The sequence below is a fragment of the Cryptotermes secundus genome, unplaced genomic scaffold (genome assembly GCF_002891405.2).
Source record: "Cryptotermes secundus unplaced genomic scaffold, Csec_1.0 scaffold693, whole genome shotgun sequence".
Classification (NCBI taxonomy): domain Eukaryota; kingdom Metazoa; phylum Arthropoda; class Insecta; order Blattodea; family Kalotermitidae; genus Cryptotermes; species Cryptotermes secundus.
Genome location: NW_019722434.1, coordinates 1547197 through 1568663, shown reverse-complemented (window position 1 = coordinate 1568663; position 21467 = coordinate 1547197). Strand labels below are relative to the sequence as shown.

The window sequence follows — 21467 nt, the reverse complement described above, 5'->3', positions numbered from 1 at the left end:
GAATCTACACCAAGGGCATAGTGCGGCTGGAAGGATTAGGTGAACTGAAAAATCCAATGACGTAATCGCGAGTCGAACCCGCGACCTTCCGGTTTTGTACTATGGTGCCAGTAATTAATTAATTCTCTTAGTGGGGGGTGGAGTCTAACTGGATCCACTCGTCACGGCGGGCATTTATTGGTCTATTGTAGCCTGCCCCGGGTGATATGATGATGGAGAATTTTGTGGAATGAAGATTGGCAGGGGAAACCGCAGTACTCGGAGAAAACCCGCCCCAGCACCAATTTGTCCACCACAAACACTTGACCAGACCCGCGGTGGGAAGCCAGCTATGGCGCAGCCTCGGTGCCAGTGTGAAGAGAGTGCAAGGTGTAAGTAACAGGCAATATTGGCAAGGCTGTAGTGCCTGGAGACATTGGCAACAAGCGGTCTTACCGGCCACAGTTTCTCTGTTTGCTTTACGCTCTTCTTTCGGGTGACTGCAAGGACTTTAATACTTTCCTTCTGGCGCAAAACTAATCAGCCTAACCCTTCGTCCGGCGTGACTCAATTATATATTTATATTAAATGCCCTGTCAAGTTATGACAGTCAATTAAGGAAGCAACGAACCGTCAGATCTGCTTCAGTTCAACGAGTTAACGTTAGATCAAAATTGTCAGCACACAATTTCCAACTGTGGAAAAGATAGACATCGTATTTTGTGCAGTTCATTTATTCAGTAAGAGTAACTTTGTCTTTGAATAATTAGACCCCTACAAATTAGGCTGCATGAGGGTCTAGAGTAGTTACGTATTATTAAGAGCCACTTAAACAGAACACCTCGGTTTGGATTGTTGTGGAGCATGTTCAGAAACATATTGCATTATAACCAGATTTACGTGATATTCCCCTCTGAAATTTTCTACGGAAGAAGACTTGTAAATGTTGGTGAATACTTTCAGAAATTCATTGCATAATGACAGTAGCAGAGTCGATATATCATCTAACTCGAACATGTGCAAAATCACCAGAGAACACATTTATTCACGGGATTCATCCTGGAGCCCAGTGGACACCCGAAAGCCTCGCTGAACTCCGCCATGTTGGAGAGTGAACCAATCACCCGGAACCGGTTAGGACTATGGCTGTCTTTCTGTAGCATGACGTCCAGTCCGGCCAGAGTCTCCGCTCGGCACCACATCTGAAAGCAACCAGCAGCGAACCAATCAGATGTCCCAATTATATTGTGCGAACTAGTGCTGCCCTATAGCTCTGAGCGGTGTAACACTGAATTACTGGAAAATATTAACTACTTTCTTATATATTTATTCATCTAATGTGTAAATGTTAAGGTTCATTCTTCTGTTTAAATTATCCTGCTCCTAAAGTTGCAGTAAAATTCTTCTTGTTCTTCACTCAAATAATCCGGAGATTATGCTCCCTCTCTTTCTAGAATAACGGGCCTAAAAATAACTAACAATGGGCGGGGTACCATTTCTCCGTCCAGTTTCTAACTAAATGACTCCATTGAGCTGCTGAGTCCTCATTGATAAGCCGTCAGTTATACTGATTTTACCCTGTAATCTATATTTTCATTCTGTGGTACATAGGAACTTTAGCCAGACAGAGCATACTCGTTTCTTTAGCATACTGCTGGCTGCTGGACTAGTCTCATCACTACAAAATGGTTGCCGCCTTCGATGGCAACAGTAACAAAATGGTGGACATGCATGGGATGTCAGGTAACTACGTTACCGATGCATAACCGATGAAGAACAACTGGTCCGGCGAGTACTGCTCCAGCCCAGGTAGTCTAGGCGAAAAGGCCTCCATTCCTCGCCTCGTCTTCAGCCTCGTAAAGGCCCGGTATGCCTCTCTAATACCTCCATTGTCTGCGATGTTCTCTCTCAGTGTCCTCTGTCCGTCCACCTGAAAAGGACAGATCAGGGCACATGTAGGTCACTGGACTGTGGCACTGATTGCAGTTCATTCTCACAGACTGCCTACCGTCTTGTTTAGCTCGGACACCCTGTAGCTGCTGTATTGCTTCACGAAGCACTGCGCACGCTCCTCGAACTTGGCGTTCGTCCCAGCACTCCACCAGTCAAATGCGGACCCGAACTGGTCATACTGTCGGCCTGCACACACAGTGAGGTCATTGCTTTGCTGTCTATGTGTTTNGGGGTCTGTTCTCGGCATGCGATGTGAATTAATGTAAAATAAAATCTCCAATGCGTCACATCCTAAACACTACCACGGATCTCAGCGTTACACACAGAGCGCGAGAAATTTCACACGTCAGCAATGGGGAAACATGCATAGCGGTCGTTTTCAAGTACTCCTGCAACAAGATATTATTTTTAATTGATGATTTGTTATTGTAACAGTAAAACTTATTTAAATTAGATTAATATTTTAATCTGCCTTCTGTTCCTAGTGGTGGAATCCCTTTACGACAACCTGTGCTCACGTACATCTGAAATGCTTCCTTTATGGAGTTGGCCCCTTCTGATGACGGCCCGTACTGGTCGAAGCATCTACAGGAATTATATAATATATTATATTGCTGCATACTCTGGGCCTTGCTACTTGTTCGTCTGTTGGAAGTGTGACAGCTCAATTTCTCTTATAGCAATAGAAGACGAGATCCGAACCCGCCATACCAGAGTCTCGTTACATGCACGGGACCTCCGTACGGCTGTCCGCTCAAGGTACGGTGCGGCCTTGTCACTGTTTCAGCATACTTACTCGTATGTGCGTACCACCGGAATGCAGGCAAGACAACAACATGGAGACAGTCACTAAGTAACGTAACGTAAAAGTAAAGCTATCCCTGTAACAGGCCGTAGAGGCCCACAGGGATGTGACACGTCGAGGCTCCCACATTTTCTAGACAATCGGCTCACAGATGGCGGTGAGGTTGTCAGCCTTTTGCGCCAGCTGAGTCGACCCCATGGTCATAGTGCGGTTGGAAGGATTAGATCAGTTTGAAAGTCAAATGGCCTCATCGGGAATCGAACCCGTGACCTTTCGACTTGTAGCATAGTGTCTCAACCAATTACACTACAGTGTACAAAGATAGTTACATTGTGAAACAGTTAGTATATTTCGGAGCTGCAGTAATAGATCAAAATTTTGTTCAAGGTGAAATTAAGAGGAGATTGAAATCCGGTAATGTTTGCTTCCATTCAGTCCAGAACTTTTGTCTTCTCGTCTGCTGTCTTAAAACGTGAAGATTAAAATACACGAAATTTTAATTTTGTCTGTGGTTCTGTATGGGTGTGAAACTTGGTCCTCAAACAAAGGGAAGAACGTAGACTGAGGGTGTTCGGGGAGTAGAGACGTGCTGAAGGGAGTGTTTGTACTTACGAGGGTAAGTAGGGTGAGAGAGTAAGATGAATTTATTTAGACTGGATTGATCTGGCTCAAGTTAGAGACCAGTGGCGGACTCTTGTTAACACGGTGATGAAATTTCGGGTTCGACAACGTGTTCAGAAATTCTGGAATAGCTGAGCGACTGGCGGCTTCTCAAGAAGGGCTCGACTCCGTGGAGTTACATAATAAGAGCTGGTTAGCCGGCATAGTTCAGTCGATACGGCCTGTAGTAAGTAGATGCGAGTAATCGCAGTTCCATTGCAGGCAAGGGGAGAGACTGCTCTCTTTCAGGCAGCGTTCGGGAGGGCCCTGGCGTCCGTCCAAGTACTCTGTACAGTGGATACTGAAGGCTCTTTATCCGAGGGCAAAGCGGCCGGGACGTGAATCTGACCACCCATCTCAATCTATTGCCGAGGTCAAGTCTTCGTGAAGACATATCTCGGTTCCCATATACGTTGCTACAAGCCGCAAGGTCACGGATTCGATTCCCGATGAGGTCATTGGAGTTTTCAATTGACTTAATCCTTCCAGCCGCACTATAGCCCTGTGTTCAACTCAGCCTCTAACAGAAATGAGTACCAGGAATCTTCCTGGGGGTAAAGAGTGGCCGGTGCGTAAGGCTGACAACCTCACCGCCATCTGTGAACCCATTGTCTAAAGAAGATGTGGGAGCCTCGACGTCTCATGGCCCTAGGGGTCTTCATGTCCTGTTACAGGGATAGCTTTACCTTTCTTTTCTTTCACACGTTTCGCTCAGCACGGGGCGACCTTAATTTGAACCGTACTTTGCGCTTACCGCTTTTGTATTCTCGTTTATTCTTCTGCTAATTCGCTTCTGCGCAGTTACAGTTTCTTACTGTATTTGTGGCTTACTTAGCGAAGCGGTCGGTAGCTCAGGCTGCGGCATGTTGAATGGTAAGTTGGTCAGTGAATAATGGATTTGAGTGTATGTGAAAGGAAGCGGTCGTGGCGTAATATAAAGTACTATCCTCTCACGTGCCTGCAGGAAGTGGGGAAATCCACGTAGGACCTCAGGATGGTCCGTTTCCGGGCCGAAATTTGAACAAGGTAACGCTGTAACAGGAGTCAAGAACGCGAAACACTCCTCCCATGTATTCTGGATCGCTGTACTCGTGTTATATTGCTGTGTTTGCATTCTTGTGTTCTTTGTAGTGTCTTTGCCTGTCTCGTGTCGTGATCTCGCATCTTTCTCTCATTCATCAGTTTTGTCGTACTCAAATATATACTATACTGTATAGTGAAGACAGGGAATTGTCGTGGCCTCCAAAGTCACCGAACTTCATAAACGTCAGTCAAGTTGTTGCACACACATAATATTGTCAGTCTTGTTTCCGTCGATAAGGAATTGAACTCCAAACACTCCCCTTGCAACACTGCGTGACTGGGAAACATTGTGACGCAACTCACCAACACTGTCGAACCCGTGTGTGATCTCATGGCCAACTATGGCGCCGATCCTGGCATAATCCAGCAACCTGTAATGTAAGAAGTGCCATAAGAGCCGAATTGTTTCAGGGTCATCTTCCGGAATTTGAGATGCACGCACTTACGTTATGTAGTGGTTCCCGTAGAAAAATGGTACATCCATCATTCCAACAGGAAACGCTGAAACACAGCAAAAGCAAGTTTAGGAGAGCATCAGACGCGTCCCTTCCTCACGACGCAGGCGTCAGTGCCAGATGCCTTCCTTATGGAAAGCCACTGACATCTGAAGATGGCAAATAAAGGCTTGTTCTCTCTGAAAGCGCCGATTTTGTGAGCTTCTCGTTCACATGTCCGCCATTTTGGAGACAACATTAAACGTGACGAGAGAGATGTAGCATGAATTTCACGTTAAGTAACTGACTCCACGGAGCTGAGTCCTTCTTGAGAAGCTGCTAGTCGCTAAGTCACTCAAGAATTTCCCAACACTTTATGGGACCCGAAGGTTCATTGCCGAGTTCAAAAGAGCCCTCCACTGGTCCCTATCCTGAGCTAGATCAGTGATTCCATACCACCCCATCCTATTTAAGATCCATTTTAATATTGTCCCCAGCCTAGATCTAGGTCCTCTTAGTGGTATCCTTTTCTTGTGGTTTTCCCACCAAATCCCTATATGCATTTCTTTCGCGCTGCTTTACTTAGAAGTCAACTTACTTATGCGGTTGTTCAGGCTGTTGTAGAAGGCATTGACCACTAAGGGCGACTGTGTCCACCTGCAAAACAAACACGATCTGCCTCAGAGCTCGGACCACATGTTACCAAACTTTGCCCTTACTGACAACATAGATACTGAGCACGCGCCTCGCACATCCGTGGAACAAGTTCACTTACTCGTTACGATCCCTGTCCTTGCCCAGTGTTGCCAAGTTTGTAGCTTGCACGAAGGATCGAAGGCGTGCCACGTTGCCGAAATGATCACCACGACTCACTTCTATCTGCAAGCAGAGACATCTGGTGGCAATGCGGCAATTTAACGATGCGAAGCCGGCTCTTGGAACTACACAGCTAGCTACACGTATTTGTTTCATGCATGTTTGTTTATTTAATGCCACTGCATCAATTACACATCTTTCCAGGCTGAAAGATTAATATAGTGGTCTCATTACAGTTTTCTCCCAACATTCGAGCATAGAAACTAAAATAGGCCACTACCACTTCCTTTACCCAATATTAGTTAATATTTAATGATTCATATTAATGAGGCCACTTATCTATCAGCATAATTTACGCCCTCCCGTTTGCGCTAAGGGGTCATGTAACTTCGTCAAGGAGAACCTTCCTCGAGTTAAAGCAGCTGATGTATTGCCTGTTAAAGTTCATATTAGTGACAACAAAAATCCGCCACTGGACCTTATCCTCTTCCAGTTATTTATCTACTTTAATATTATACTTCAATATAAGTCTACGTCTCGACCAAAATTCAAAGTGACGGATTAGTATTCCTGCTTCGTATTCCTGAGGTCTCGGGTTCAAATATCGGTCCATAAACCGGGTATCGTGACTGAAATTTTACATTTTTTCCTCAGTCCCTCCAAGCAAATGCCTGGAGTATGAAGTCCCGACGGTGCCAGTAGATGAACTGTAGGCGAGGCGATAAGAGAAACAGTAGCCTGCTGGTTACATTGTGTTCTTCCGAATCATAGAAACCCTCCTTACATTGTTGTAAAACTCGTCGAGCTCAGCGCTAGAATCGCACCAGCTGGGGAACCCCATCAGCACTAACATGGCGTCCGCCTTTTGGACTGCTGCGTGCCTTGTTTCGTCATCCATCCAATTGTTCTCCGCGAGCAGGTCATGGAACGCGGCCCTCAAGTCGGACACCATTTCAGCTGCCTGCAACAAACCGTATGAACGTGATTCAGTGAGAAAACTGTGGGAAGCCGCGCAACTATTCATGGCCTGATAACTTACTTCTTCAAGTGTCTGCGTGTCCACCATATTGGTCTTGTAATAGTAGGCCACGGCATGACTGAAGCCCACGCTGGGGTAATCTTGAACTTTGTGTACACAGTACAGCCACCTGTCGACAACAAAAAGTGTTACTGAGCAACTGCTGGCAGCCATAAAGAGAGCAGGTGAATCGGACAGAACAGGAGTCTGTAGAAAGTTAAGCCCTTATTGCGGGGCAACAAACGTGTCTTATATATATATTCTTTTATTGCTAGTGGGGTGGGACTAAGTCCCTTGTACTGCGGCCACTTCTGGCCTATTGTACGAGCCCCAGATGATAGGTGAGGGTGATTGTGGAGCAATTGGTGGAATGAAGATTTGCAGGGGAAACCGAAGTACTCGGAGAAAACCTACCCCAGCGCCACTTTGTCCACCACAAATCCCACTTGACCAGACCCGGGATAGAACTCGGGCCGCCGCGTTGGGAAGCCAGCGACTAACCGCTTGAGCTATGGTGCGGCCTTACACGAAACATATAAGGCATTACGGTATACCCTCGCTAATCCGGAATAATGGGGGGAAGTCATCCGGATTAGCGATAATCCGGACGAGTTAAGTAAAAGTAGTTCTAAAAGACAAATAAAAATTCGAATACAAACAAATGGAAAACTTAATGATATGAGTAGTGCCGATGAAAATAAATAACAAAATATCACTGTAGAGCCATTATTTAAAAACTACAAAAAGACAGTGCATTTATACATCAACAGAAGCCTCAGCAGTTGCACTTGTTTCTGAACGTAATGACGCAGGATTGATGGAACTGTCTCAAGTTTTGTCTGAACAGACAAGTGACTCGTCTGCCTGCCTAAGTGCCACGTGTATTTAAAGTACATACTCAAGTGTGAACAGCATTTCTCCAGGAAGATTTGAGGTTTTCACGGCGGAGACTATGAAGAAAGCAGTCTTCTGGGACGTGGCACCGTGTAAATGTGGTGTTAACCGACGTTTCGGAGGAACGTATCGCCTCCATCTTCAGGGTAGATTACAAACCGCTTTTACGGTCTCTTCGCTTGCGGATTTCTTATTTTTCCTTCTACCCTGAAGATGGAGACGATACGTTCCTTCGAAACGTCGGTTAACACCACATCTACACGGTTACACATCCCAGAAGACTGCTTTCTTCATCAGCATTTCTCATATTTCGATCCGGATTATCCGACAACCGGATTGGCGAGAGTATAGTCTATCTCAGGTACATAGCCTCTGCTGTGACCTATAGTTAGTAACTGTACCAGTTTTGTATGGACCTCCCCGTACCTAGGATAATCTGTAGTGATATACCCTTGTTGCACGTAAAATTCGAAAGCCGCATCACGCATCTCTCTGCTGCTCTCTGGTGTCAGAAACACCAACAACCGGCTCATGACGTAGTTAGCTGTAACGGATAAGGTTAGGCGTTTATCATCTTCTCAGAAATAATATTGGTATTCGGAAAATAAACTCCAAATTTATAATTATTATTAAACTTTATCAAGATGCACAATATGAATTATTTAAACTTTTATCTAAATGTCCATAAGTTACACAGATATTACAGAAAAATTTAACATAATTAAAATGCACTAGTGAGTTAGATTAGGCCATGGCAGTTGGCTGTTGCAGACTGGAGACTTGTCAGTCGCCCGGACAGCACAAGGGAGCCAATCAAATTGCTCCTTGTGTCATTTTCACACTGCTCTAGTCACACCAGCTCTCTGATGTGAAAGCATTTCGATTACAGTTTTGTTTCAACTCCTCTCGTTACTTCATGACCCCACATTTCTCCCATCATCAGGAAAGTTACATTATAGTTTTACACGCGGTAGCGTAGTTGGTTGAGGCACTATGCTACAAGCCGGAAGGTCGCGGTTTCGAATTCCCATGAGTTTATTGGATTTTTCAAATGACACCGGCTATCCTGACTGAGGATTTCCTGATTTTCCTCAGTCGTTCCAGTGCCTCGATCAGGCCACCACATATTCTTTCGATGTCCCTCTGAATTCGACAGTCACCCCTGAACGGTGTCCCAATCTGCAATACTGACCCAGCACGCGTGGATCAGAGCCCTCTATGAAGCTGATGATACCGGCAAGCGCTTTCTCTCCTCCCAGGAAGATGACAGGATGGTCCGCCCGTACCGTCACACCAGACTTGCTGAATGCTCTCTGCAGAAACTGCACCCAGTCCATCTGAAAGGTCGCCGAAAATTAGAGGCAGGGGAAGATCTCTCTCCGGGGGCTGTGAGCAGGCAGCAAGCAGAGCTCTAGCAGACACTTGCTCACAGCCCACAGTTACTGTGGCTGGGACGTGACGCCGTATAGTCTTGTAGGTCTGTAGCAGCGCTTCGTACATCCACTGCATGTCCTGATGAAGGATCAAGTAGGTTCCTCCTAACAGTTGGCAATTATCTGCCAGGCTAAACGGCGTCACATCCCATCTTAATAATTGTCCGCCATTTTAACCTGAGTTTTTCATTTCGCCGATAGGTTCTTATGTCACATACTCCCAGACGTGCGGTTGCAAGACCTCCAAAACGGATGTCCCAAGTACTCATATATACGTATTTTGGATTTGAGGTTCTTACGATGGTGGCTATGAAGAGTAACACATTCTGGGATGTGACGCAGTGTAGCCTGATCGATATTTACTGACGTATCGCAGAAATTAACTGCCTCCAACTTCAAGGTTGAAGAATAAGCCAAAAGCAAGTAGCAGCTTTCCACCTGTTCCTTGGCCTACATTTCGTCAGTGAATATGGAGACAGTACATTACAACAATATGTCTTTGAACATCTGCACGGCGTCACATCCACACAGACATTATGCAGTGTAACCCGAATTGCAGGAGCAGCGGCTGCGGTTGAGAAGCCCGGAGACTGGGAGGGCCGCATGAGTGCTTACTGTGGTGTTGTCCAGTGTCTCCTTTGTCCACTGGTCCAGCTGTCCAATTGTCCAGGCCATTCCTCTTTGACCGATGGGAGTGTTATCCATTTTCAAGACTTGAGTCGCCTGCAATAGATAAGAAGTGCTCTGTTAGCGAACATCTGCAGGGGCCTCTGTTGCTAGGGAACCGAAACAGCTGCCATCCAAACCAAGGAGTGACGAGACACACACACACACAGGTAGACGCGAACATTATCGTATAGTAAACCTTTCCTACGGTAGGTATCTCACCAAAACCTTTGGTGAGCTGTCTCACAAACCTTGGAGAGTCTCTGCATGTAGAGCACAACATCCGCCATGTCCTTCCGGACGGTCTCGTCTGACACGTTCGTGTGCAAATGATCGCGCAGAAGGGTTGCCATCTTCACGAGGTACTTTGTGAAAGGAAGATCCTCCACTCCACCCTCCGCCCTATTTAACGCCTGCAGGAGGTCAGGCGTCTCCGTGTTGAACAACAGCGGCGACGGCAGCACAAGCGACGGAGCGTCCAGCTGTCCGTCATAACGAAATGCGTTATCACGTGACCCAACTCATAACGAGCAATATTTACATGTTCAGAATTGTACCGTGTGGTAACTTTCCCGTAATGTCCCTGTAGCCGTCTAGAATTACAGACATATTTAGTCGTTTGTTTCAATTTTTATTTATTAATTGGGCTTGATTGATGCCACAATTAATTAATTTAATCTGATCATAAAGATTCATATTTTCCTCGGACTGACAGCAGTAGACTGGGAATAGAGAAATGTTACATTGCTTTGTAGAATGCCGTCTTCTGGGATATGGCGCCGTGTAGGTCTTACGTGCCGGCCACCCTTTACCCGCAGGAAGATTCGTAGTAATCATTTCTGAATCAGGTACTTATAGCAGAATATCAGAATATCACACACTGCACCTGCGGTGACACATCCTAAATAGAAAGGAACGGACACAGCTGAACTAAAGCCCCGCTGTTGAGAGCTGGTTCCACGCACTATCTCCTCTATGCAGAATCAGAACTTACATACACCGCTGTGCTATTGGCGTTGTCCAAGCTAGCCAAGGAACTTATGCTGAATATGAAAGGTACAGCAAACTCGGCAACAATGTCCCCCATCCTGTGCCAGTCGAATGGAGTCCAATCAGAATTCAGCACTGGCCAGCCTCCCCATTGGTGCAACAACTCCACCACTGGGTCGAGACCCCGTCTGTCCTGGGAGTCTGCAGTCAAAAACACAAAACATTTTTCTAATGCAGTTCCTAACCACAAGAAAGCGCGTCCTGCTCCAGGTACCCACACCGGCTTAATATTATCAGGAAAACATCGATTATTGCTTAAGGTTCAAACCAAATGCATTCGGAGCTACAGACTACTCCGTAGAGCTATCCCTGTAACAGGCCGCGGAGGCCCATAGGGCTGTGAGACGTCGAGGCTCCCACATTTTCTAGATAATCGGTTCTCAGATGGAGATTAGGTTAGTCTTACTCGCCGCCCGCCTTTTACCTCCAGAAAAATTCCTGATACTCATTTTTGTTAGAGGCTGAGTCGACCCCAGGGTCATAGTGCTGCTGGAAGGATTAGGTCAATTGAAAAATCCAGTAACCTCATCAGGAATCGAACGAGCGACATTCCGCCGTGTAGCATAGTGCGCTACCGCGTGGTCCACTCTCTATTTAACATACTGAACAATATGGCGGACATGCTCACACGTGCGTGTGCCCCTAAAGAGCTGAGTTTCGGAGGATTTCGGCGCTGACAGAGACGAGGAAATAGCGAAACGTGAGTGAGATGTTGTGCCTTTCAGTAACTAGGAGCCGTGCGTGAGAAACACCCTTCCAGTTACGTCATCAACAGACAGTGACGTAGGTCTAGGCTGTGTTTGCAACATACGCAACCGCCATGCCGGCCATCTTATGACGTACCCTCAGACGTGTCAGACAGCGCCTACCTGTATCCATGCAGGCCGCGAACATGTTCTTAGCTTTGCTGACGGCGGCCGCTTCGCCGGGCTCCACAGGCGCGTTCAGGATGTCTAAATGAAAGGAAAAGAGGACGGGTCACTTACGACATTGTAGCACTTTTGGAAGAACCTCCTGTCTGCATCTTCTGGACAGAACAGTTCATCCATTCCACTATTCTGATGATGGAGGCAGGAAGTTCCTCCGAAATGTTCTCACCTCCCACGTTCTACCATCAAGATGGAGACAGCAGATTCCTCAGAATAAATGGCATTTACAGCTGATTACCCTGAAGACAGACGTAGAAGGTCATTCGAAATGTGACCACCCATTGTTCTACCTTGTAGACTTACATTTAACCCACTCCATCCCAAACTCATCTGAAGAAATCTCCTTCTACCAGTAAATGGCTCTTCAGTGAACTGCATGAGAATATGATTGGATGGGCATGTGGATAAAATGGTGAAGACTATGAATTCATACAGAACTGTAATGGAGGAAGAAGTCCTTTTGTAAAACGTCTACTCAGTAGTCCAAGAAAAGAATGGGAGGGTTACACTAAGATGAATCAGAGAAAAATGTTGTGAGGATAAAAGTTGGATTAAACCGGCTCAGGATCGGGTCAAATGGTGCGATTTAAGGACAGAGGTGCAGAACCCGTGGGTTCAGCTACCTCGGCATTGGTCGGTGATTATTATTATTATTATTATTTTTACTGCAATTGGGTTTTACCCCGGTGGCAGTAGTACAACAAAGGGCAACATACAAGTAATTACAAAAAGTAACAACACGTTCAAACAATACACAAGGGGCAAGTCAAATGATTGGCTTCAGCTGTTCACAGAAGGCGTTAGCATCAAGTACATCCTCTCGGAGCTGGGTCTCGTAACGAACAGGTGCAATCTGTGAAGGTCACGTTATTTAATCGGCCCCGTATCGAGCACTTGTTCGGGTTTCTCTTTTTCTGAAGCAATAACCTGAGCGCAGATTTGAAATTCTCCCAGCTGTGGCCCCGTGGGTTGTAACGCCGCTTAGCTATGGGACAGCTCGACGTTTCGGAGGAATATATCGCCTCCACCTTCAGCCAGCTCAACTTTCCGCCTTCTTCTGCTGGTTTCTTTCTTAGTTCACTCTTCCACCTTGAAGATGGAAGCAATATGTTCGCCCAAAACGTTGGGTTGTCTGAACTACAAGAAGACCTCACTCTTCCGAGCAAGCCTCGCGGCCAGCAACTGAACAGAGTGTTTAGCCATAACAGAGTGAATTTGGAACCAGGATAGCTCAGTCAGTATAGTGACTGGGCTACGGACTGGATTCCGAGAGAAAATGAATTCGGTTCCCTCCAAGTGCACGGATTTTTCTTTTCTTCCCAGCGTCCAGACCGGAACTTGGGCCAACCAGGCACTTATCCAGTGGGTACCTGGGACACTTTCCCCGCGAGTAAAGCGGCCGGGGCGTGGAGCTGACCACTCACCTCACAAGTTTATCTCGACAGAGTGAGTCTCAGAGCTGTGCTGTATATGGACGGTAAAGCTGTTCCCGTGCTTAACAGTTCAAGCTGAATGTCATAAAGACGTAGGGGGCCTAGAGGTATAGCTCCATGCATTATCCTCGGCACTAGATAGAGCTGAGTGTAAGCTTCAGGTCCCGGCCGCTCTGACCTCGGGAGGAGACACCTGTGCCTACCGCATATTGGGCTGGGTGGGCCCTGGAGACGGTGTGGATGCTTTGAACCTGGGAACTGCGTTTGATCAGCTAGCAGCCATGTCACTACACTGACTGAGCTACTCCGGATCACATATGTATTGTGTGTGTCAGCTGAGCGCACCTCTGGAGTGAGTGTCCATGGCCTCCTGCAGGATCTGGAAGTTGTCCCAGAGCAACTTTCCCTCGGGAATAGCGTGGTTGTCCCCAAAATGCCCGCAAGAGAACTCGTAGAAGTCGTCGCAAGGATTCGATTTCTTGTCCAAAGCGCTCAGAACTCCAGAAGCTGCGACAGAGAAACTAAACGGTAAACACACGGTTCTACTCATCTGTTTCGTAGTTTTCCTCAGACCCTCTGTGCGACTGCCTTTCTTGTACCGAACCGACAGCTGTTGGAATCTCAGAGAAATGGCGCCTCCGCATTGCGTCGCGGCGCCACCTGGCAACCTGGGCTCTCACTGTCCCCTTGAGCCCTCGAAAGGGTTCTGGCGGTGGTATATACCAGTCCGGGGTTCTTCAGAAACTCTGACGGAGCCCTCCCCGCCCTTCAACTGGGGGCTCGGCCATCCCGAATGTCCCCCCACTTTCACTGCCCCAAGTGCAAGTTTCTAAGGGGGTGAAGAAACGGGGTGAGGGGTGTGTAAACTGAGGTTCATAATTTGTGCTCTTTGCAGTGATAAAAACAAAATTGGACATGTAGCACGCATGAGAGAGGTGATAAATGTATACACACTTTTTTATCAAAATACCAGAAGATAAGAGACCAGATAGTAAATGGGACGACTGCATTAAAATGCAAATTAAACTGTGTGTGTGTGTGTGTGTGGACTGGATTCGTCTGACTCAGAGTAGGGTCCAGTGGCGGCTCTTGTTAACACGGTAATGAACCTTGGGTTACGCAGAAGATTGGGATGACCAGCTATCGTCTCCTCGAAAAGAGCTCTGCTCCATGGACTTGCTTAGCTGCTTACCGTACCAGTTGGTTGGTTACTTAGTTAGCTAATGCAAGTTTCCGGCCGCACCATAGCTCAAGCGGTTAGCCGCTGGCTTTCCATCGCGGCGGCCCGGGTTCGATCCCGTGGTCTGGTCAAGTGGGATTTGTCGTGTACAAAGTGGCGCTGGGGCAGGTTTTCTCCGAGTACTTCGGTTTCCCCTGTCAATCTTCATTCCGCCAATTGCTCCACAATCACCCTCACCTATCATCTGGGGCTGGTACAATAGGCCAGAAGTGGCCGCAGTACAAGGGACGTAGTCCCACCCCACTAGCAATAAAAAAAATGCAGGTTTCCACTCTTGTCGGAAATGCGAAAACGCGTGGAAGCTGTATCAGTTTTGCGACTGCCATTTTGTCGTGACGTCCCATGTCACCGTAAAATGAGATGATACGTGACTCCCCCAATCCAAAAAAACTGGGCTAGGGACGTCAGTTTCCCCACTTACCACTAAGAACATCCTCCTGAAGCATTCCGCAAGTGCGGTAAACAGGTGAGCTGTGAAGAGCAACTCCCTCGCTCTGTCACAAGGAAGGTGCCGGGTTAGACATGAAGCCCCAAACTTAGAACCTGGATATGTGATAATGTGCTGCCTGCTCAGGGCTGTCATACGTCCGAGGGCGGAGAGATGGAACAGGGAAACTGACGAAACTCGGAGAGAAACTCGTAACAATGCCACTTGGTCCACCACGAAACCTACTTGAAATCACTTGGGTCTGAACCCGAGGCTCCGCGGTAAGAAGCGAGCGTCTAGCCTCCTGAGCTCTGGCGCGGGTCAGATATACTCTCTATACCTCACTAGCGATATCAGAAAATGAGTCGTGGCCTATTTCAGATATTATCCCAGCATCGCAAGAGAATCCGAGACAAACTACGCAATCTCCAGTCAGCAGAATGTCCGAGTGTAAAGAGCAGCAGGAGGACGCACCTGCCTGGCGACACTGCAGCGTCAAACATTTGGCGTCAAGCTTGGTGACAGCGGCGGCGCCGTGCGTCGCGCCAGTCAGTGCTGCCAACACACTTAGCCTGAAAACAAAACATTTCATGAAAATTGAACCGAAACACATGTATAAACCTTCGTTTCGCTTTAACATAAAGTGAACACATGACTGGGATATCTTGTCTGTGCGTCTTACAATCTGCATGTTTTAAGCCCGAAAACACTCAGCGGATTTCAATAAAATTCGGTATTTGCGTCTACACTACACGTTGTCGTTGTCCAGTTCGTATAAGCAGAGCAAGCTTCAACTTCACATCAAACCGAAAATTTCATATAATTGAACCAAATTCGGTTCGCCTCACGTAGAAACCGGCAGATCTGCTTCAGATTGCCCCTACAATAGGGATGTCACTAAGCCCTGCAAAATTAAGGGCCGCGCCATAGCTCAAGCGGTTAGTCGCTGGCTTCCCACCGTGGCGGCCCAGGTTCGATCTCGGGTCTGGTCAAGTGGGATTTGTGTGGACAAAGTGGCGCTGGGGCAGGCTTTCTCCCAGAACTTCGGTTTCCCCTGCCAATCTTTATTCCACCAATTGCTCCACAATCACCCTCACCTATCATCTGAGGCTGGTACAATAGGCCAGAAGTGGCGGCAGTACAAGGAACTTAGTCCCAGCCCACTAGCAAAAAAAAAAAAGCCCTGCATATTCATTTTAAACAGGAGAATCCTGTCCTGTGTGGACAGATGGGTTCCCATCTCCTGCTTGTGGGTTTCCGAACAAGGCCTTCACCACTATCGCTCAAGATGCTGATGCTGATAATGACGATAAGACAAGAGTGATGATGCAGCTGAAGATAAGACTTACTCCAGGGTCTGACTGTAGAGACGCTATCTTATCAAGGCCCCACCTATGCACGATGCTGTCCACTTTATCGCTTTGTCGGTACACGGAAATTATTTTCCGCCACGCCAAAGCCCCTCACGTTTATCAAACTTCTCTTCTTCTTTTGTATGGGGTCTCTACGTTTCATATCAAGCAGATAAGATCTGTGCTCCTTGCTATGTGTTTCATTTCTTCCTGCGCAGTTACACGATAAGTTTACTTCAGATGTGGCTGTCAACATTTCGAGCCTTAATATCTTACCACCTGCTTTAACATTTCGCACAGGGAGCGCTGGTGTCTTTCTCGTGATTCTCACAATGAGCTTATGACCTCAGGTGGCACAATGTACATAACCAAGTTTTATGACCATACATTCAGGCACTGAAATAACATTTAAGTTCTGACCTCAACACTTTAACGCTGCAGTGTTGGCAATCCAATGGATCGGCCGTTCACGTGACTTCAAGTGTCATGATATGCATACCGAGTTTTACAGACATCTATTGAGACCCTCGGAATTTCTCAAGGGGGTGACACATACAGACAGAGACACAAACATGCAGAAATGTGACCCAATAAGCATACCCTCATTTTTAATAAGGAAATTAGGCTAATAACGTACTTACTTACTCACGGAGCTGAGCCCTTCTGGGGGACCCACCAATTCTGCAGTTACTCAAGAATTTCCCAGCATTTTATGGAACCCGGAAGTTCATTACCGTGTTCACAAGAGCCCTCTACTTGTTCATATCCTGAGCCAGATCAATCCAATCCATACCATCCCATCCTGTCTCTCTAAAATCCATTTTAATATTGTTCACCCACTTACGCCTTGGTCTTCCCAGTGGTCTCTTTTCTTCGGGTTTTCCCACCAATATCCTATATGCATTCATTTTCTCCCCCATTCGTGCTACATGCCTTGCCCACCTCATCCTCCTTGACTCGATTATTCTAATTATACTTGGAGAAGAATACAAGCTATGAAGCTCCTCTCCAACCTCCTCTCACTTCATCTCTCTGTGGTCCAAGTATTATCCTCAACACCCTCAGTCTATGTTCCTCCATTAATGTCAGAGACCAAAAATTATAGTTTTGTATATTCTAATTTTTATGTTTCTGGACAGCAGACTAGAAGACAAAGGGTTCTGCACTGAATGGTAGCAAGCATTACCCGAGTTCAAGCTCCTCTTAATTCCCTCCTGAATCAGGTTTTGATTTGTTATCGTCGTTCCCAGTATCTGAACTGTGCCACATTTTCAAAAGATAATAATGTATCAATAAAAAAAATTAAAGTTTTCCCTGTAAGAGGCCGTGAAGGTCCACAGGTTTGTGAGACGTCGAGACTCCCATATTTTCTTTAGATAGTCGGCTCAAAGATGGTTGTCAGCCTTTACCCCGTAGGAAGATTCCTGGTACACTTTTCTAAATATAACATGTCATATTATAATTTCGATAATGATGTAAGATTTAAATACGTGGAAGGCCGAAAAAGAAGATCATCTGAGCGGGAAATAACAAGCTCCATACTCCATTACACTTCTGTTGCGTGTTTAACAATTTTTCATTTATCATGACCTTCTTTTTCTTTAATTTATGATATAGTTTCGATAGGCCTATTTTCTTCTCAGCCCGAAACTGAACTGTTGAATCAGAATTTAAGGGAAGTGCCGGGCACAGGAAGCGCCCGAACCTGGAGCAGTAACTAGACAATGTTTCAGGGCCACTTCAATGCCGACAGCAACATGCTGCAGTACTGCGAAGTACACAATACACATCGCGTAAGATACACCCGACCACAAGCCCACACAACCCCGTGCTGACGCCTCCCCCCATTGGGACGATTCACCAAGAAGGAGCCTGAATATTTTACTTGAACGTTTTTNTTGTTGCACTTGACGGAAATTCTATTGACAATTGGTGATTGATAGTGTAACGGACCAAAATGAAACAATTCAAAATAATACTCGATTGTTTTGCGTGGTGAGCTCTTCTTGAATGAAATCGGTAAGTTCAAGGTGAGCACACGTAAACTGTGGACCAACCTGCTGGTAAATTTTTCCCTGTTCTTAACTAATTAAGCACTACGCCATGAAGACGTATGGGGGAGTGGATGTATAGATCCACATTATCTTGACCTCGTCACTAGTTAGAGTGAGTGGTCAACTAGGCCGCGTCATAGCTCAAGCGGTTAGTCGCTGACTTCCCACTGCGGCGGCCCGGGTTCGATCCCGGGTCTGGTCAAGTGGGATTTGTGGTGGAAAAAGTGGCGCTGGTGCAGTACTTCGGTTTCCCCTGCCAATCTTCATTCCACCAATTGCTCCACAATCACCCTCACCTATCATCTGGGGCTGGTACAATAGGCCAGAAGTGGCTGCAGTACAAGGGACTTAGTCCCACCCCACTAGCAAAAAAAGAGGGTGGTTAACTGCACGCCCCCACAGCTTTATCCCCGGTACACACTGTATACGAGTTTGGGTGGACCCCAGAGCCGGCCTGGACGACATGGAGACCCTACGAGAACTCGAACTCCGGCTCGTCAGGTTGTGCCAGGAAGTTCCGAAACTACACTAGTGCAACTGGCAAGCCAGTAGGATAATGTCAGCACTAAGTTGGGTGAAAATCCTTCAGCCTGTTTGAAGAGTTGTAGCGAGAGGCCACACAGACGAACTAGAGGTCGCGGTAATCTCATAACCATGCTTGTTAAGAATCGAGGAAGAGAGTTAAGCTAAAAATAAAATGGCCTCCTGCGTGTCCTTAAATTTCCGTTATAGCAAATCGTCTGTGAGCACTGATCACTCTGCACGCCACGCAACAGCAGAAACTACGAACAAGCCACTGAGTACAAAAAGGATTCACGTACCGGTGCTCTAAGCTTCCTGGATTTTCACCTACCTGAGCAGAGCAACAGGCGCGGACATGTTTCAGCAGCAGTAATCACAGCAAACTGGCCACTGGGACAAAGAATACATCTCGAGATACCGAGTGAGTGAGCAGAGATTGCATCTCAGACAACGACAAGTGTTAGTGGCGGTTCGCAAATTGAGGGCCACGACCCTCTTCTGTTCTTACAGAACTGTCCAGGGTACTGAGTGCTCGTTGAGCCGTAGTCAGGCAGTGACGCGATCTACGTGCAGTAATTCATTGTTACATGGCAACAATGTTCGTGAATTTAGCCACAAGAGCCCGAGATTTTATACGCTTACTGTACTGATTAATTAAGTCCACCTAGCACCTCCAATGTGTTTTGCATAAATATATGAATTAATTATTTGACTTTCATATTTTACGCGGCACAGTAGGTGGCCGAGCCACTATGCAACAAGATGGAAGGTCGCAGATTCGATTCCCAATGAAGTCATTGGATTCTTCCAGACGCATATGGCTCCAGGGTCGACTCAGCCTCTAACAGAAATGAGTACCAGGAATCTTCCTGGGGTTAAAGGGCGGTCGACGCGTAAGACTGGCAATCTTACCGCCATCTGTGAGCCGATTGTCTAGAAAATGTGGGAGCCTCAACATCTCACAATCCTATGGGCCTTCACGGTCTGTTACAGGGATAGCTTTACTTTTATCTTCGACGTTGCAGGGAGAACTGGCCAGTACTTAAATTCGAATAACTGTCAGTTCCTGTTGGTCCCTCTACATCCGATTGTCAGAGACAGTTACTTTATCACTGACGGTTTACCGCAAATCAGTTCTTCTTGGCGACAAGCCCCTTGAGACTAACAACCAGTAACTTTATTTTCCAACTGAACACTTGCGGGACGAGAGGATGGGTCCGTCTTTTAGAACTGCTACTGGTTCTCGCCAGCGCAGTCATTCTCAGGTCTATATCCCGCAGAACTCATGACCACATTTTACTGTCTCAAATTCGAGACTCCCCCAACCTGGAGGGCCATGTCCCCATATTTATATCCCCCAGGAACAGGGTGGCCCGGTTATACCCCCAGGCACTGGGTTCCCTTTTCGTCGCCTCCTGCGACTCGCAGGACTACGGTGGAGGTGTTCGACCCAGCCTCCACATGGGATACTTCCCAAGTTCCCATTGGTTCCCTCAGAGTCAATATTTCTCCCTACCCTTAGAGAAGTACCTTTTAAGGGACCAATATCCTGTACACTGTTGTCCTTACTCCTATTGGTACGCTGGTAGCGCTCCATCCGCCCTCCCTCCATTCACACACGTTCAGATTCTCTCTGCCCTTCCTTCTAGATACTCCTATTGGTTCGCTGGGAGCGCTCCATCCGCCCTCCCTCCATTCACACACGTTCCGATTCTCTCTGCCCTTCCCTCTTGGGACGTAAGGACGCACGCTTCGTCGAATGGGGAACAGGCTGGTCTTATGGAACTGCAACGTCTGCAGAACTAAACCCTCCGCACCATTGGTCAGTTTCCAATGCGCACACCGGTTCGCGCATTGCACATGGCTCTCAACCTCCCTGCATTACAAAAGTTTCATAAAGACCGGTCCAGGCATTCAAAAGAATATAGAGGAAGAGGGGGATTCACAGACAGCATGGAGATCGCATAAGCTTCCTTTCATTTTTTTTAAATAAGGGAAGTAGGCTAAGAATGATGTAGGCCAGAAGCAGAGGCCATAGAAGCCCATGAAAATGCTCCCAACATGGGACAACGGGAAGACCGTCACAGAAAATACGGCCGGGTCCGGCTCGCGGCCTTTCCTTCTTCCAACGGGTACTTCTTCCTGTCAATATGAAACCTTTACAAGCAGACCACGCATGCCCTGACATTGACATAGAGTCCTCTATATCTAAATGCTAAGTTTCTTGACTCCACACAACAAAGCCGTTATATGAAGCCCCCCCCCATTATGTCAGTCGTTATCAGTTTGACGTTAAGCCGGCTAGAGTCTCTGTAAGAAGCCAGTAACAGTTTTGCATTTCTGTTCTCCCGTTCATGCTACATGCCCTGCCCATCTCATCCTTCTTCACTTGATCATTCAAATTAAACTTGGCGAAGTTATGAAGCTCCTTATCCACAACCACCTCCTAGAAAACATAATTATTCACAAGCCATCGCTACTGGACTTTGGATCCGAGCGATAAGTTCCTTATGCCTGTTTGTCAACGTGGCATCACTTTTCGGCGCCATCAGCAGACAAGAGTGTCATGACGTGCTAGTAACAACGTTATAAAAAGCAAAAACAGTATATTTCATATACAAAAATTATAATCTCATAACAATTGTTAACACTTCCTATCGTCCGTGAGCGATAAGGGTTCCCTTGGCCTTCAGCTACCGTGATGGAAGTCACTGCGTAT

General features: G+C 46.8%; 1 protein-coding gene across 1 annotated transcript; it reads right to left on the bottom strand.

Moving 5' to 3' along the window:
• Positions 1–274: 274 nt before the first annotated feature.
• On the bottom strand, positions 275–19123 carry LOC111861434 (neprilysin-1). Its single transcript, XM_023845993.2, has 18 exons — positions 19080–19123; positions 15295–15392; positions 13499–13660; positions 11661–11744; positions 10736–10932; positions 9993–10223; positions 9691–9798; positions 8835–8979; positions 8069–8186; positions 6770–6878; positions 6515–6691; positions 5690–5793; positions 5513–5571; positions 4927–4981; positions 4784–4851; positions 1988–2118; positions 1736–1909; positions 275–1181 (listed from the first exon to the last, which is right to left on the bottom strand). Exons 1-18 carry the CDS (start codon positions 19103–19105, stop codon positions 1005–1007), a joined length of 2223 nt encoding a protein of 740 aa, XP_023701761.1. The 5' UTR covers positions 19106–19123; the 3' UTR covers positions 275–1004.
• Positions 19124–21467: the final 2344 nt, after the last annotated feature.